Source organism: Macrotis lagotis, chromosome 1 (assembly GCF_037893015.1).
Source record: "Macrotis lagotis isolate mMagLag1 chromosome 1, bilby.v1.9.chrom.fasta, whole genome shotgun sequence".
NCBI lineage: Eukaryota > Metazoa > Chordata > Mammalia > Peramelemorphia > Peramelidae > Macrotis > Macrotis lagotis.
In genome coordinates this window covers 287,854,613-287,871,452 of record NC_133658.1, presented here as the reverse complement: position 1 = coordinate 287,871,452, position 16,840 = coordinate 287,854,613, and the positions used below count along the sequence as shown (strand labels likewise).

The window sequence follows — 16,840 nt, the reverse complement described above, 5'->3', positions numbered from 1 at the left end:
AGTTTTTTCTTGATTTTTCCTTTTCACCCATTGACTCCATCTTTGTACTATATTACACTATTAAGTTCAACTCCCTCCTATAAATATACATATTATATAGTATATTTGTGTAAATATACATATATGTACATACACATACATATATACACATATATGCTCCTAACTGCTCTTATAAATGAGAAAGTTTCTATGAGTTATTAGTATCTTTTTCCCATGCAGGAATACATGCAGTTCAACATCATTAAATCCCTCATAATTAGCCCTTTCCATTCACTCTCTCTATGTATCACCTGAGTCCTATACTCAAAGATCAAACATTCTGTTCAGCTCTGATCATTTCAACAGAAAAATTTGAAAGTCCCCTGTTTCATTGAAAAGTCTTTTTTGCTGAAAGAGGATGTTCATTTTTTTCTGAGTAGTTGATTCTTAGTTGTAATCTATGCTCTTTTGACTTCTGGCCCTGCAAGCCTTTAATGTAGATGCTGCTAAATCCTGTGTAATCCTGACTGTAGCACCATGGTAATTGAATTGTTTCTTTCTGACTGCTTATAGTTTTTTCTCTTTGACTTAGGAGTTCTGGAATCTGGCTATAATATTCTGAAGTTTTTTTTGGGGGGGTATCTTTTTCAGGAGGTCATCAGTGGATTCCCTTAATTTTTATTTTGCCCTCTGCTTCTAGGATTTCAAGGCAATTTTACTGGATTATTTCTTGAAAAATGTAGTTTAGACTCTTTTCTTGGTCATGACTTTCAGGTGACCCAATAATTTTTAAATTATCTCTTCTGGATCTGTTTTCCAGGTCAGTTGTTTTTCCAATGAGATATTCCACATTTTCTTCTAGTTTTTCATTTTTCATTTCTAGTTTTTCTTTTGATTTTGTTTTATTGTTTCTTGATTTCTCAAAAAGTCATCAGCTTCCTTTAGCCCCATTCTACATTTGAAGGAATTATTTTCTTCAGAGAGCTTTTTTATCTCCTTTTCCAACTGGCCAATTCTGGTCTTTAAGACAGTCTTCTCAGGGTGGCTAGGTGGTGTAGTGGATAAAGCACCAGCCCTGGAGTCAGGAGTACCTGGGTTCAAATCTGATCTCAGACATTTAATAATTACCTAGCTGTGTGGCCTTGGGCAAGCCATTTAACCCCATAGCATTGCAAAAAAAAAAAAAACTAACTAAAAAAAAGTGAGACTTAAAGTGGGAAAATTTTCTTCCCTAACATAAAACTGCTCTTGTCTTACAGAATTCAAAAATACCATAATTTTTTGATGAGGAGGGTGGGATAATAGTGGAAAAGTCAGAGCATCATGAAAATGAAAGGAACAATTGTTGAAGAAGAGTGAAGATGAGAATGGTCAAGTATTTTAGAACTATAGAAAAATTTAAACTAGCAGGAGAACAAACCATTTTATTTATTTATTTATTAGGTTTTTGCAAGGCAAATGGGGTTAAGTGGCTTGCCCAAGGCCACACAGCTAGGTAATTATTAAGTGTCTGAGGCCAGGTTTGTATTCAGGTACTCCTGATTCCAAGGCAGGTGCCCTATCCACTGTGCCACCTAGCCACCCCTGAGAATAAACCATTTAAGTGACCAATTGTCCCTGAAGATAATGTCTTCTAGTCAATTACTTAAAATATAAATTGGACATTATGCATTAGAATATGGGCCATTCAGTACTTAGCTCTTAAACAGATTTCTCTTTAACAAATGCCTATGAACTTAAGCCACTTCAAATTTGACTCGATCACTGTCATGGGATTAATTTCCAGGTGTCCTTCATTAGAGTTAAACAACCTCCCAATGTTAGACACAAAACTCCCTCTCTCTATTCTCTCAATCTCCTTCTTCCCTTCCCCCCTCCCCCAACTAGAGTCAGATTTGAGATTTTAAAAAATAAATTTTTCAGAGAAATTTTTTTCCTTTACCGGGTCAATAGTTCTAATTCTCCTCTTCTATTTCCCCTATGGTATCCAAATTTCAATCTCAGAAAGTTAGAAGTATCAAAACAGAATATTGTCAGTGAACATGGACTAAAAGAAGTCACCTCTTTCAACTCCTTAAAACCAGGAGGGACTATTTTTAAACCACTGGAAGCATAGGGCAACAATTTCCTGTAGTTCAGGTGTGTTCAAAGCCAGGTAATTCCTCTGGATTTGGCAGAATACTGCTGAGCCTTAAGAAAAGAAGAGTTGGCCCAGGAAACTGAACTCATACATTGAACTCTTAACTGTTAGACCTGTGGATTAGTGTAACACTGGTTTTATTATTTCTTTCTTTATTCCCTTGATATTCCTAAAGGTCAAAAAACCGTATTAAGTGTTACCATAATCCCTGGGTAAGAGGGAAAGCCAGAAAATCCTACTCTTGCAAAGAGGTCACTTGTAATTGATCTGTCTCTACTCTTGGAAAACATACATTATAGAATGCTTGCTCTAGAAAGGATCTTAGAGATCTAGTCAAAACTCAAGTGAGCTAAACCCCAGAGAATGAAGTGAACTATACAAGGGAACCAACCTGCATCTTGATTAGGATTCAATTCTCCTACTTAATGCTCTTTCCAATGATTCCTATTGTCTCTTTTCTTCATTCTGAAGAATGCAATGAGTAGAAAGGAAATACTATTCTCCTTTGACAAGGTGGACTAAGGAGACTTGCCAGGTCAAATATGAAAGTATAAATTAAAAATGGTCACTGTAATTCAAGATTCTAGAATCCAGATTTGCTGTCTTTGGTCTTGCCTATTTCTTGACTCATAGAGCTTAATTATGAGTTACATGAATTATGATATAGAAAGTAGAATCCATCTTGTCAGCAGTACATTTTCCCCCCACCCCTTACTGTAGATCACATGGAATCCAAGTGAATACAGTTTGCTCATGAACATTAAAATTTTCCTTTAGGAAATGGATCAAAATAATTTTTAAAAGTGTTGAGAAATAGAGTTCATGACTTAATACTTAAGAAGCAAGTGGACATAAATAATTTCATGAAAAAAATCTGAACTGAGCATCAGGAAAACTGGATTTTAGTGCTAACTTGGACAATAAAAAAAAGGAAAACAAGGAAACAGGCATTTATTAAACACCTACAATGTAACAGACATTCTGCCAAGTGTTTTGCAAATATTTGACCTTCACAATAATTGTTATTATCATCCAAATTTTATACTTGAGGGAAGTGAGGTAAACAAAGGTTATTTTCCCAGGATCACCTAGCTAGGAAGTATCTGAGATCAGTTTGAACTCAGATCTTCCCTCCTCCATGTCCAGTTGTGTCACCTTGATGCCATCAATAACCATATATGTGATCTTGCTCTGCAAGAAATTGGACTAGATGATATTTAAGATTACTTCCAGCTCTAACCATTCCCAGTTCTAACCCTTTTACACTTGTAACATTCCATGTTCTAAGAGTACTTCCAGTTCTAAAATTTCATTTTCTAAAGCCCTTTCCATGTGGCCTTCTAGAGTAAAAGACCTCTTCCAGTTCTGACATACAATATTATAAATTTCTTTCTAGTCTTGACATCCTATGACATCTATGCTCTTCTCTTCCAATTCTAATATTTTATATTCTTTGTCCTGACATTCTATTTTTTAAGTTCCCTTCTAGGTCTAAATCCTATGATTATGATCCCAAATAGTAGTAGAATGGCACTGAAAATGTCAAGTGGTACCCTCTTGGATATAGATAGATGAAATATTTACTAAATGAACTTGCTGAACACCAAGCATTGTTTAGTTGCTAGGGATATAAAATCCAGAAAATAGGATAAAGTCTATCCTCAAGGAATATTTGCTCTAATTGAGGAAGAGGAAGCATAATGAAGGGTTGGAAAGGGATAGGGAAGGAGAATGAGATGAGAAGGGGGGGAGGCAGCTGCTTATGTGGAGGTGGTGCAATTCCAAGAGTAAACAGTGTGGTTTGGACTTCTCAGGATAGGGCATTTCAAAGCAGTAACTAGCCAATCAGTGATTAGGTCTCAGAATGGAGTTAACCTCAGAGGGGGCAAGACACTGATATGGAGGTAGAGCACATGGGAGAGTAAACAAAAATCTCTATTCCTCCTAAGGACATCCAAATGCTAATCTGTTAAAGAAACAAAGTAAAGTGCTAATATAAATGCCTCCCCTCCGGCCCAATCAGATCTGGCTTATTGGAACTTGTTTGATTTTGCTAGTCCATGTGGAAGCCCTTGTCCTGAATCACTGTTAATAGTCAGAGGGATCTTGTCTTATTTACCTACATTGACCTTACATCACCTCTGAGCTCCTTTTTGTGAAACTGCCTCCTGCCAAAACCATTACATTTTCTTAGCTTCAGGCAGATACAGATTCTAGATGGCTTAATTTAGAAGCAGCTCAGAAGGAATTCCTTGTTCCTAGGTAGTCTGTGTCCTCAAATTGGAGGTCTTTGGGGTCATGCCTACACAGGTGATTTAAACTTGCAATTTAATTAGCCTCCTCTTTTCCACTTAAACTGACTGTTTCTGGAAGAAATTGGGTAGTGAGCATAACAGGTACTGTCAGCTTCCTTACTGAACAGTAACCTTCACTTAGCACATAGAACATATACTGACAGAGCTGTAAGAGATCTTAGAAACCATCAAGTTCAATATTCTTATTTTACAAATAGGGAAATTGAGGCCTAGTAAGAAGAAGGGACCCTACTCAAGGTCACCTAATGAGTAAGTCACAAGACTGCCACCTCCCAGTCCATTAGAAACTACTATTCAAATTCTGGTCTATTCAATGTTTTGCAAAAGTTCTATACTCTCAAGGCTACCTTAATCAATGCCCTGGGGGTAGTCCATCCTTTCAAGGGCTCTAAAGGACTTTCCCTTGGCAGCAACTAGGCTTGGATAGGAGACCTTCTGTGTGCCTTTGACTCTAAACTGATCCTATCACTGATTCATTTCCTTTGAATCTACTCATCTATGCCCAGAATAAACTCTGAATATTCTTACTTCTTAAGTCAGTCACTTCAACTGGAATGTCTTTCTCATTCCTTTATGGGTGTCCAGCTCAAGTCCTGTTTCCCCTATGAAGCCTTTCTTGACCACATCATGATTCTCTGTCTCTGTCTCTGTCTCTGTCTCTCTCTCTCTCTCTCCCCCTCCCCCCTCTCCCCCTCTCCCTCCCCTACCTTGAATTCATAGCACTTATTATCTGGACAGTAACTCACAAAGCATGTACTCATTCATGTACCACTTTATGACATCTATTTGACTCATGTTTCCCTTTGAGGGTTGGAGACAATTTCTCATATTTTTGTATCTTCATCAAGCCTAGGACATAGTAATGACACTTGCGATTCATTACCATACCACTTAGAAGTTTTCATCATGCTTTCCTCACAAATCTCTGATTTCATTATCTTCATTTTACAGATGAAGACATGGATGCTCAGAGAGGTTGAGTTGCTCAAGGCCACATATCTAGGAAATAGCAAAACCCAATTAGAATTAGATTCTAATTTAGTTATCCAAATGAGGACTTGGAATCTCTTAACTCCAAATTTCATTCTTCTTCTTCTTTTATCCCCTCCAAATTTCATTCTTTTTCCATTGAACCATACTGTCTTTTTCAGCTCTTAGACATATATGTAGATGACTGTGATATGGGCAGAGCTTCAGCTCTCTTCAGTTAGAGTCCATGGATGATTGAACACTAGGATCTAAAGCAGTTTGCTAATGATCTGTTACACCTGTTCCCACTGCCTGAATGCTGAGTAATATCTCTGTAATTAAGGGCACTGTTGGGAGTGGGCTAAGGAGGGAGTAAGTCATATGTCCTATAAAATCCAAGGACTATTTCTAGCCAATATATGCCTGTTAGAAGACAATGTTTCCCTAATGCACGATGGTGCGTCTGGTTTATTTCCCCTTCCCTCCCTATTGCATTCTTTTTCTCTTTCTCTCTCACTTTCTCACTAAGTATTCTCTTAATATTTGTTCTTTCACTCTTGTTTCCTTGCTCTCATTTTTGTCATAGTAGAAACAGTAGGAGTTATTTTCCTAAAAGTGAAGGGTTGAATAATAATACTTTAGATTTAAGTTCACTTGAGATTTAGAAAGCACTTTCTATACAACTTTGCAAAGTAGGCAGTGCAAATATTAATATTCCTATTTTCTAGTCCAGGAAAAGGAGAGGTCAGTGACTTCCAGCCACCTAAAGTCACAAAGCTGATAAATGCAGACTTTTGGAGTAGAAAGATCACAGGCTTTCAGAAGGTCACCTGGATTCACTTACAATTAGTCATCCTAGTTTTATGACTGTGGACCTCATTATAGCTTTCCAAATGCTGAGAATAACACCTTTAGTAATTTCCTTAACAATATATTGGTTGTGAGGAGTAAATAAGATAGAAGATGTAAAACAGGTTGCAAACACTAAAGCATTGTAATAAATGACAGTTATATCGTATTTCATTGTGATGGAACACTATTGTTCTTGTTCTATAAGAAACCATGAGGAATAGGACTTGCATGAATTGATGCTGAGTGAAGTGAGAACCAGAAGAATATCATACACACAACAGCAACAGGAGATGATGTTCAACTATGAGGGACTTGGTTTACATGCAGTAACATAATTAAAGCCAGTGCTAAAAGACTTGTGATGGAGAATACCATCCATATCCAGAGAAGGAATTGTGAAGTTTAAATGCAGACCAAAGATTACTATTTTCAATTTAAAAAAAAGTTGTCTTATGAATTGTCTTTTGTTCTCTCTAATTTTTTTCTTCCATTTAGATGTGATTCTTCTTTTCACACCATGATTAATATGGATCTTGGTTTAGCATGGTTATAGATATAGAGCCTATGTTACATTGCTTTCTGTCAGGGTAAGGGGGGAAGGAAGGAAGGGAGGAAGAAAATATATATATATATATTAGGTTTTTGCAAGACAATGGGGTTAAGTGGCTTGCCCAAGGTCACATAGCTAGGTAATTATTAAGTGTCTGAGGCTGAATTTGAACTCAGGTTCTCCTGACTCCAGGGCCAGTCCTCTATCCACTGCACCACTTAGCGACTCCATTCTTTTAAAAAATTTGAGTTCCAAATTTCCACCCCCCCCTTTCTCATGCTACCTTGAGAAGGCAAGCAATATATCAATTATACATGTGAAGTCATACAAAACATAATTCTATATTATCCATATTATAAAAAAAGACATAAAATAAAGTAAATAAATTAAATAAAGCAATAAAGTATGCTTCAATTTACCCTCAGAGTTCATCCATTCTCTTTCTGGAGATGGATAGAATTTTTCATCATGGTTCTTTGGAATTGTCTTGGATCACTGTTTATTTATTTATTTATTTATTTGTTTTTAGTTTTTGCAAGGCAATGGGGTTAAATGGCTTGCCCAAGGCCACACGGCTAGGTAATTATTGAGTGTCTGAGGCTGGATTTGAACTCTGGTACTCCTGACTCCAAGGCCAGTGCTTTATCCGCTATGCCACCTAGCCGCCCCAATCACTGTCTTTTTAAAAAGTTTTTTAAAATAAATGTATTGTTTATTTTTAACCCATTTCTTTTTTATATTTTGAGTTCCAAATTCTTTCTCTCCCTCCCACCCTCTCTCCTACCCCCTGAGAAGGCAAACCAACATGTAAAATCACGTAAAATAGATGTACGTATTAGCCATATTTTTTAAAAAAGTAAGAAAAATAAAGAGAAAATTATACTTCAATTTTCAGAGTTCATCAATTCTCTCTCTGGAGGTAGATAACACTTTTTTTTAATCTTGAATCGTTTGACTATGTCTTAGATCACTGTAATGATCAGTATTGATCAGAGTAACCAGGTCTTTCATCATTACAACATTATTGTTGATCATCATTACAGCATTTTGCTCCTGTACACAATGATGTCTCCCAGTTTTTTCACTTCATTTTATATCAGTTCATATAGATTTTGTCATGTTTCCTGAAAACACTTCCTTATAATTTCTTTTTTTAATTATCTATTTATTTTTTCTCTAATTACATGCAAAGAGATAGTTTTCAGCATTCATCCTTTTCCAAACTTTTGAGTTCCACATTTTTCTACCACCCTCCCTTCCCTCTCCTCTCCCCATGGTAGTAAGTAATCTGATAAAAGTTGTATATGTAAAATCTCATTTAATATATTCCCATATTAGTCACCATGTGAAAGAAGAATTAGAACTAAGGGGGGAAACCATAAGAAAGAAAGAAAGAAAGAAAGAAAGAAAGAAAGAAAGAAAGAAAGAAAGAAAGAAAGAAAGAAAGAAAGAAAAAGAAAAAACATAAAAGTTTTAAAAAGTGAACATAGCATACTCTGCTCTGCATTCAGAATCCATTGTTTTTTTTCTCTGTAAGTAAATGGCATTTTCCAAATAGGTCTTTCCAAAGATTGTCCTTGATCTCAGAACTGTTGAGAGGAACTACATCCATCATAGTTGATCATCTCACAATGTTACTATTACTGTGTATAATGTTCTCCTGGTTCTGCTTACTTCACTCAACATCAGTCATGCAAGTTTTTCCATGCTTTTCTTAAGTTGAGACAACTCATGATTTCTTAAAGAATAGTCCTTTCATATACTAGAACTTGTTCAACCATTCCCTAATTGATGGATTTCTCCTCAATTTCCAATTCTTAGCCTCTACAAAAAGAGCTGGTATAAACATTTTTGTACATATGCATCTTTTCCCATTTTTTCCTTTCATCATTTCTTACAGAACAATAGTACTTCATCACAATCATTTGTACATCTTGTTCAGCCATTCCCTAATTGATCAACATTCCCCTTAATTTTGGATCTTTGTCATCCAATTGATCATCCATCCTTATAATAGTGCCATTAGTTGTACAATATGTCCCTAGTTCTGTTCACTTTGCTTTGTTTCACTTCATATAAGTCTTTCCAGGTTTTTCTTAAACCAATCTATTATTTGTTCTCCCAATTAACTTATGGTATCATCCTTTATGTCTAAATTCTATACCTTATCTTGGAAGAGAATGACATGTTGGTGTTGCCTAGTTTTTGCCTTCCTATTTTGCCATGCTCCCAGCAGTTTTTGTCAAATAGTGAGTTCTTATCTCAGAAGCTAGAGTCTTTGAGTTTATCAAACAGTAGATTACCATAGTTATTTATTAGTATTTCTTTTGTATCTAATCTATCCCACTGTTCCCTTTCTCTGTTTCTTAGCCAGTAACAGTTTTTGATGACTCCTGTTTTATAATATAGTTTTATATCTGGGACAGCTAGGCCCCCTTCCTTTGCTTTTTCCCCCCATTAATTCCATTGATATTCTTTGTCTTTTGTTCCTAGTAAATGAATTTTGTCACTATTTTTTCTAGCTCTGTAAAATAATTTTTGGTAGTTTGATTACTATGGCACTGAGTAAGCAATTTAATTTAGGTAGGTTTGTCAACTTTATTATATTAGCTCAATCTAACCATGATCAATTGACATTTCCAGTTGTTTAGATCTGACAGTATTTGTCCTGGAAGGTAGATTCTCAAGTATTTTAGGTTGTCTACAATTACTTTAAATGGAATTTCTCTTTCTATCTCTCACTACTGAACTTTGTTGGTAATATATAGAAATGCTGATGATTAAAGGGGGTTTATCTTATAGCCTACAAATTTACTAAAGTTGAAAATTGTTTCCAGTAGTTTTTAGTTGATTTTTCTAGGGTTCTCTAAGTATGTTATCATATCATCTGCAAAGAGTGAGAGTTTTATTTCCTCATTATCTAATTCAATTCCTTCAATTTCTTTTTCTTATTGCTAAAGCTAATATCTCCAATACAATATTGAATAGTAGTAGTAGATTCACCCCTGATGTTACTGGGAATGCCTTTAGTTTTTCACCATTACATATAATGCTTCCTGATGATTTTAGATAGATACTGCTTATCATTTTAAGGGAAATTCCATTTATTCCTATAATCTCTAGTGTGTTTTTTTAATAGCAATGAATGCTGTATTTGGTCAAAGACTTTTTCAGCATCTGTTGAGATAATCATATGATTTCTGTTAATTTTGTTTTGATATGATCAATTATGTTGATTTTTTCCCTAATATTGAACCATCTCTGCATATCTGGTATAAATCTTATCTTATTATAATGTATTATCCTAGTGATAACTTGTTGTAATCTCTTTGCTAATATTTTATCTAAAATTTTTGCATCAATATTCATTAGAGAGAACTATAATTTTCTTTGTCTGATTTGATTCTTTCTGGTTTAGGTATCAGTACCATGTTGTTGTAAAAGGAATTTGGCAGGATTCCACCTATTTCATAGTTTATATAGAATTAGAGTTAATTATTCTTCAAATGTTTGGCACAATTCATTTGTAAATTCATCTGACCCTGGAGAATTTTTCTTAGAGAATTCATTGATAGCTTATTAAATTTATTTTTCTGAAATGTGAGTATTTAAGTATTTTATTTCGTCTTCTGGAAATCTGAGCAATTTATATTCTTGTAAATGGTCTTCTATTTCTCTTAGATTGGTGAGAAGTTTATGACCAAAGAAGAATTAGAGAACACAATAAATTGCAAAATAGATGTCAACTACATTAAATTAAAAAGGGGTTGCACAAATAAATCCAATGCAAGCAAGATTAAAAGGAATGCTGAAAGATGGGAAACTATTTTTACAGTTAATGTTTATAATAAAGGTCTCATTTCTGAAATATTTAGAGAACTGAGTCAAATTTATAAGAATGTAGGTCATTCTCCAATTGCTAAAGGGTCAAAGGATATGAACAGGCAATTTTCAGATGAAGTAGTTAAAACTGTTTATAGTCACATGAAAAAATGCTTCAAATCATTTTTAATTAGAGACATGCAAATTAAAACAATTCTAAGGTACCACCTTACACCTATCAAATTGGCTAAGATGACAAAAAAAGGAAACTGAGCAATGTTGGAAAAGATCTGAGAAGCTTGGTGACATTAATGTACTGCATGTTGGTGGAGTTGTAACCTGATCTAACCATTTTGGAGAGCAATTTGGAACTTATGCCCAGAGAACAATAAAACTGTGCATACCCTTTGATCCAGGAATACCACTACTAGTTCTATATCCAAAGAAATCATAAAAAAGGGGAAAGGACCCACTTGTACAAAAATATTTATACCAGCTCTTCTGGTAGAGGCAAAGAATTGGAAATTGCAGGGATGCCTATCAATTGGGGAATGACTGAACAAGTTATGATATCTGTATGTGATGGTATATTTTTCTGTAAGGAATCATTAGTGACCTGAAAAGCATGAAAAAAACTTGCATTAACTGATGCTGAGTGAAGTGAGCAGAACCAGGAGAACTTTGTACACATTAATAGCAACATTGTGAGATGATCAACCATGATGGATGCAGCTCCTCTCAGCAGTTCTGTGATCAAGGACAATCCGGAGAGACTAATTTGGAAAATACTATCCACATCCAGAGAAAAAACAATGGATTCTGAATGTAGAGCAAAGCATACTATGTTCACTTTTTAAAACTTCTTTTGCTTTTTCTTTCTTTCTCATGGTTTCCCCCCATTAGTTCTAATTCTTCTTTCCCATCATGACTAGTATGCAAATATGTTAAATGAGATTTTACTTGTACAACCTTTTTTAGGTAACTTGCTGCTATGGGGAGGAAGAAGGAAGGGAGAGTGGTAGAAAAATGTGGAACTAAATCATTTGCAAAAAGATGAATGTTGAAAACTATCTTTGAATATAATTGGAAAATAAATAAGAAAATTAAAACACAAAGTATGTTGGCATCCCCTCAATTTCCAATTCTTCCCCTCAATGCCTCTACAAAAAGAGCTGCTGTAAATATATTTGTACTTGTGGGGTTTTTTCCCTTTTCCCCCCTCATTACTTCTTATAGCACAATAGTACTTCAACACTATAATATACCATTCCCTAATTGATAAGCATCTCCTCAATTTTGGATCATTGTCTTGATAGAGAAGTTAAATCTTTCACAACTGATCATTCTTAAAATATTGCCATTAGTCTGTACAATGTATTCCTGGTTACTTTGCATCAGTTCATAGAAGTTTTTCCAGGTTTTTCTCTTTTTTTAAAAAAATGTATTTATTTAAGGCAATGGGGTTAAATGGTTAAGTTAAGCCCAAGGTCACTATTAATTATTAAGGTAATTATTAAGTATCTGAGATCAAATTTGAACTCAGGTCCTCCTGATTCCAGGACTGGTGCCACCTAGCTGCCCCCTTTATAGGTTTTTCTTAAACCAATCTGGCTCATCATTTCTTAAAGCATAGGCATTCCCTCAATTTCTAATATTTTGCTACCACAAAAAGAGCTATTATAAATTAAAAAGGAACAAGGGTATTGAAGAGGGTAAGGAAAAGGGAGAGAAAAGAGAAAAGGGGAAGAAAGAAAAAGGGAAAGGGAGGAAAAAAGGAAATGAAAAAGAAAAAAATGGGAAGATGTAACAAACATTAGAACAAGCATTAGATTTCTGCATAGTGAGTTACATATGTCAAACAAACAGGCAGCTGGGGCAGCACTGATTCTGGAGTTTAAATCTGGCCTCAACTACTGGCTGTGTGATCCTGGGCATTTAATCTGTCTTCCTCAGTTTCCTCAACTATAAAATGGGAATAATAATAGCACTACCCTCCCAGGACTGTTGTGATAATCATATGAGATAATATTTACGAGAGGAACTTAGCAAATTTTCTGGCACATAGTAGGTACTATATAGAAATACTTATTCCTCCTTAAAAAAAATCAGGACAGAGGGGGCAAGAAGAAAGTCTTCAAGGATGAGGTAATATTGTTTCTTTGCTCATTTTCACCAACCAATTTTTCCTGTATTTCTACAGGTGAGCTGCCATCTTGATACATTCCCGTCTGAGAAAGCTCGCCAGAGAGCATACAAATCCCACTTTGAGGAGTTCTCAGTACGCCAAGGAACCCTGCATATGGGCAACTATACCCATCCCTAGGCACTTGACTTTTATAAGAAACCCTTTAATGTGATAGGAAATTCCCTGGATAGATTTTAGAGTATAGTGTGCCTACCTTTTCCACCCTTACAGAGACAAAAACTGCCTCTGTAAGAACCTCAGAATCAATCCTTAGGCTAATGATATTTGATGACTTCCTATTTTTTTAGGTCAAAGTGCACTAATACCTCCTTACCACTCCCTTACTGGAGAATCATCTTCCCTTAGCATTCTAAATCAATAGTCTAGCCTATCCTTTTTTCCCATACCCTCTTCTAGTGTGAAGAACCTTGAGCAAAAGGCATTTTGTCCAGGGAACTATACCAAGGTCTGATCACATAGCCTTCTAACACTCAAGGCTATGAACAGTAAACTCACTATTTTCCTGCTGGGTATAATATCAACATTCTCTAAGATCCCCTGCTTTCTCTCCTGAACCTTAATTCTCCGTTTTGGGTTTATGGCCATATGCATGTGAGTTCCAGTTCACCATGGATCATCCTAGGAAGTCACTGGAATCTTTATGATTTGGACTATTCCAATTCTCCAATGATGCATTCTCCATCTATCAAGCCATGGGAAATAATACTAGGGTTAGCATTATTTAGATCCCTTCCTAAAGAGAGAGAGACTTCCAAGGAGGGCCATAGGTATGTGTTCTCAGTACATAATTGTTCTGACTGATCTCCTCAGCCATTCTTCACATTACAGATACACCCCTTCTGTCTATTCTCCAGTACCTTTTTGTCAGAGCTTATATATAGATTCCACAGTTCTGTATTTTAATTAAATACCTTAATTTGTCATTCCTCTCTCATGTCCATATTTGAATTAACAGTATATCTACATACTAATGAGGGAATCAAACGGAATTCAAAGGTTAATGGAATTTTATGTGGGGTTTTCTCTCAGCAAACTGTATAGATTCCTTATGTCTAGATCAAATTGGGTGGATCCCTTCTGTTCTGTCTTCCTTCCATTCCTTCCCAACATGATTAAAATGTCAAAGTTACTAGTTAAAAAGCACAAACTAAACTCTAAACTCCTGGGTCCTTCCTATTGAAATTTTGTATATCATTCCTACCCCTTTTCTCACCTTAGCTCAATAAAGCAGGTGGTTAAGGGCTACAATGCACTTTTGCATTAACTCTTCTTTTCAAACAATTGGGTTTAAGTGACTTGCCAAGAGTCACACAGCTAATAGTTGAGACACAGGTCCTTCTGACTATATTGCCAGTAATCTCTCCAGTTCACCATCTAGTTGCCCCTCCATCTATTATCTCATTTGAGCCTCAACAAGTTCTGTGAAGTCCATAGTGTGAGTATTATCATCCTCATTTCACAGATGAGAAACATGAGTATCAAAGAAATAAAGTAATTTGCCAATGATTAATTAGTGAAGATATGTCTGGACCTTCTGCCACTAAGTCCAGTTCTCTGTCCATTATACCACATGGCTTTTAATATTAAGATTAGCCTCCACAGACTACCTGATATCTTCCTATTTAGCTGGTCTTTAAGGTTCCTTCCCACTCCTCCTCTGTTTATGACTACTCTTGGTGGAATACTCGGTTTGGTTCTCTTCAGTCTGAAAGAACTTGTCTGTAACTACTAAACTGAAAAACAAAGTCCATGACCTTTTAAGAGCTTATCCCACACTGATACTGTCACATCTTCTGTGATCATATGCTTCAAAAACACTAAAGTAAGCCCCAAAGTCAGATGATCCTTGCTCAGGGGATAGATGCCATGAGAGGGAACATCAGCAGTTTTGGCTCATTCCCCTTTGAAGTTACTACCTCTTGACATTCTACCTACTCCCTGATAGCCAACCTGGTCCTAGGTATGATTCCATCAGTCACAGAAGCTCTTTTATTGTTCTGTGGTCCAAGCTTTGAGAGTCAAGGCTAGTGTACCAATCATAGAGTTGTATAGGGCAATTAAGAAGATACCAAAATGGAATTTGTCGTCTTCTGGGTGATACTTTCCCTGGAAGAAAAGATGTTTCAGAAGTATTTTTCAGTTTCTACTAACAATGCATCTAGAGAGGAAGAGAGATACTAAAATCAAACTGAAGACAATGTATTAGACCACAAAGCAGTAGAAGAAACCTTCTCTGATACCTGGTTCCTGCATTAATAGAATAAGAATAGCAATCAAAAAGTACTACTTGGAATCTTAGGGATAGCTGGATATGATAAAAGAAATGAAAAGTCTTGTCCCCAAACAAGTGTAACAAAAAAAGAAAAAGAACTTGTGATGTTTATTTTAAATCCACAAGTCATGGTGGATAAACAAGTAGAGGATGTGGAGAAGGGCAAAGGAATAATTGGGGGGGGGGGTCCAGAAACTTATACTCCCTCTAAATAAAGAGTGATGGAAATCATCATCCAACAAAGAGTGATCGGGGAGGAAAGAATATGAGTCTAGGCTGTCTTCTCTCAGGACAAAGGAAAGTTTGAACTCAAGGTAATAAATTATCAAATCATTTACTGTCCAAGCAATAGAAAAGTAACATGCTGGTAGGAAAGGGAAGTTATGTGGCTCTGTATGCTACTAACTCTACTCTTGAACAGTCTTCTCAAAGTCTCAAATCTTTCTTTATGTCCACAGACAAAGCTCTTTAAAGCCCTGTCTAAGCAGCCTCTTATCTACCTCTCCTTGTCCTACAGTGCCATCCACTGGTCACTATGAGATTTGGTAAAGTTTCCACCCAGCCAGCCCTCTCTGCTTACCCCACCAAGCATTTATTATTGGTGAGTTTTCAGTTTCAAGATAGGTTTAACTGAGTTTTCTCAGGTTTTTCCTCCTTCCTGTCAAGCCCCCCTTTTTGCCTTTCATTTTATTTCCAAATGGACCTGAGAACAAGCTACAGAATCTGCCACTTTAACAGAATAATTCTTCCTTCTCATCTAGACTATTCCAATAATTTCTAACAATAGTATTCCCTTATCTCCATTCTTGCCCAGTTCTGACTCTCACACCACTGTCAAAAGAATCTTCCTAATGCATAAGTTAGATTAAGTTACTCCTCTTCTAAAAAATCTTCAGTGATTTGTCATTGTCTGTAAGATAAAATACATACCCCACCTGGCATACAGTCTAGATCCAATCTACCTTTCCAGTCTTACTTCTCTCTCACAAATCTAAATTCCCTTCAATTGACCCCTAGATAGAATCTGATCTAATGTTGCTTGTTTTTTTCTCCGTGTAAGTAGTAATATAGATCGTTTTTGACCCTCTCTGCCCCCAACTTGAAATCTACTTCCTCATCTCTATCCACTGAAATTTCTTCTCTTTAATTAAAAGATAATGTGCCTCTTCTTCATGAATAAGTGATTATTTTTTTCCTTAAAATTTTACTAGAATACTTTTTTCTGGATCAAACAAGATAGTTGTAGAACACTTAGTACATAGTCTGATTCATAGTAGCTACTATATAATTGCTTATTCCCCTTTTCTCTGCTCCTACCACTGTCTATCATTTATCTCACTTAATGTTATAAATGTTTTATCTCCTTTAGTGTAGAGTGTGCTCTTCTTGAGAGCAGGGGTTATGCTATTTTGCACTTCTGTGTCCCCAGACTAGAACAAGACCTTCCACTTAATAAATGCTTGATGAATTGAATAAACTTAATTCATACTATAATTTGAAATGGAGCCCTTGACCCAACTTCCTATCACTTACTAAATAAACAAAAAACAAAGTGATCTCTAAGGGAACAAAGAAATCATAGGCATTCAGATTTTTGTATTTTTTCCAGTTGGTGGTTATATGGGGAAATTTGAGCATTTAGTTAGATAATTTGGCAGTCTATTGAACATTCAATATGGTAAAGAATATGACCTATAATAATAGCACCCTTAAGGCAACCCCCCCTTTTATCCAG

At 35.8% G+C, this 16,840-nt stretch overlaps 1 protein-coding gene across 1 annotated transcript in view; it reads left to right on the top strand.

Annotated features, from left to right (window-relative positions):
- Nucleotides 1-13,756, top strand: part of CFAP77 (cilia and flagella associated protein 77) — a 193,971-nt gene extending 180,215 nt beyond the window's left edge. Inside the window, exon 6 of the mRNA XM_074210842.1 lies at nt 12,828-13,756. Within this exon, the coding sequence (XP_074066943.1) occupies nt 12,828-12,950 (123 nt within the window). The 3' untranslated portion in view covers nt 12,951-13,756. The remainder of the gene's footprint in view (nt 1-12,827) is intronic.
- The last annotated feature ends 3,084 nt before the right edge of the window (nt 13,757-16,840 follow it).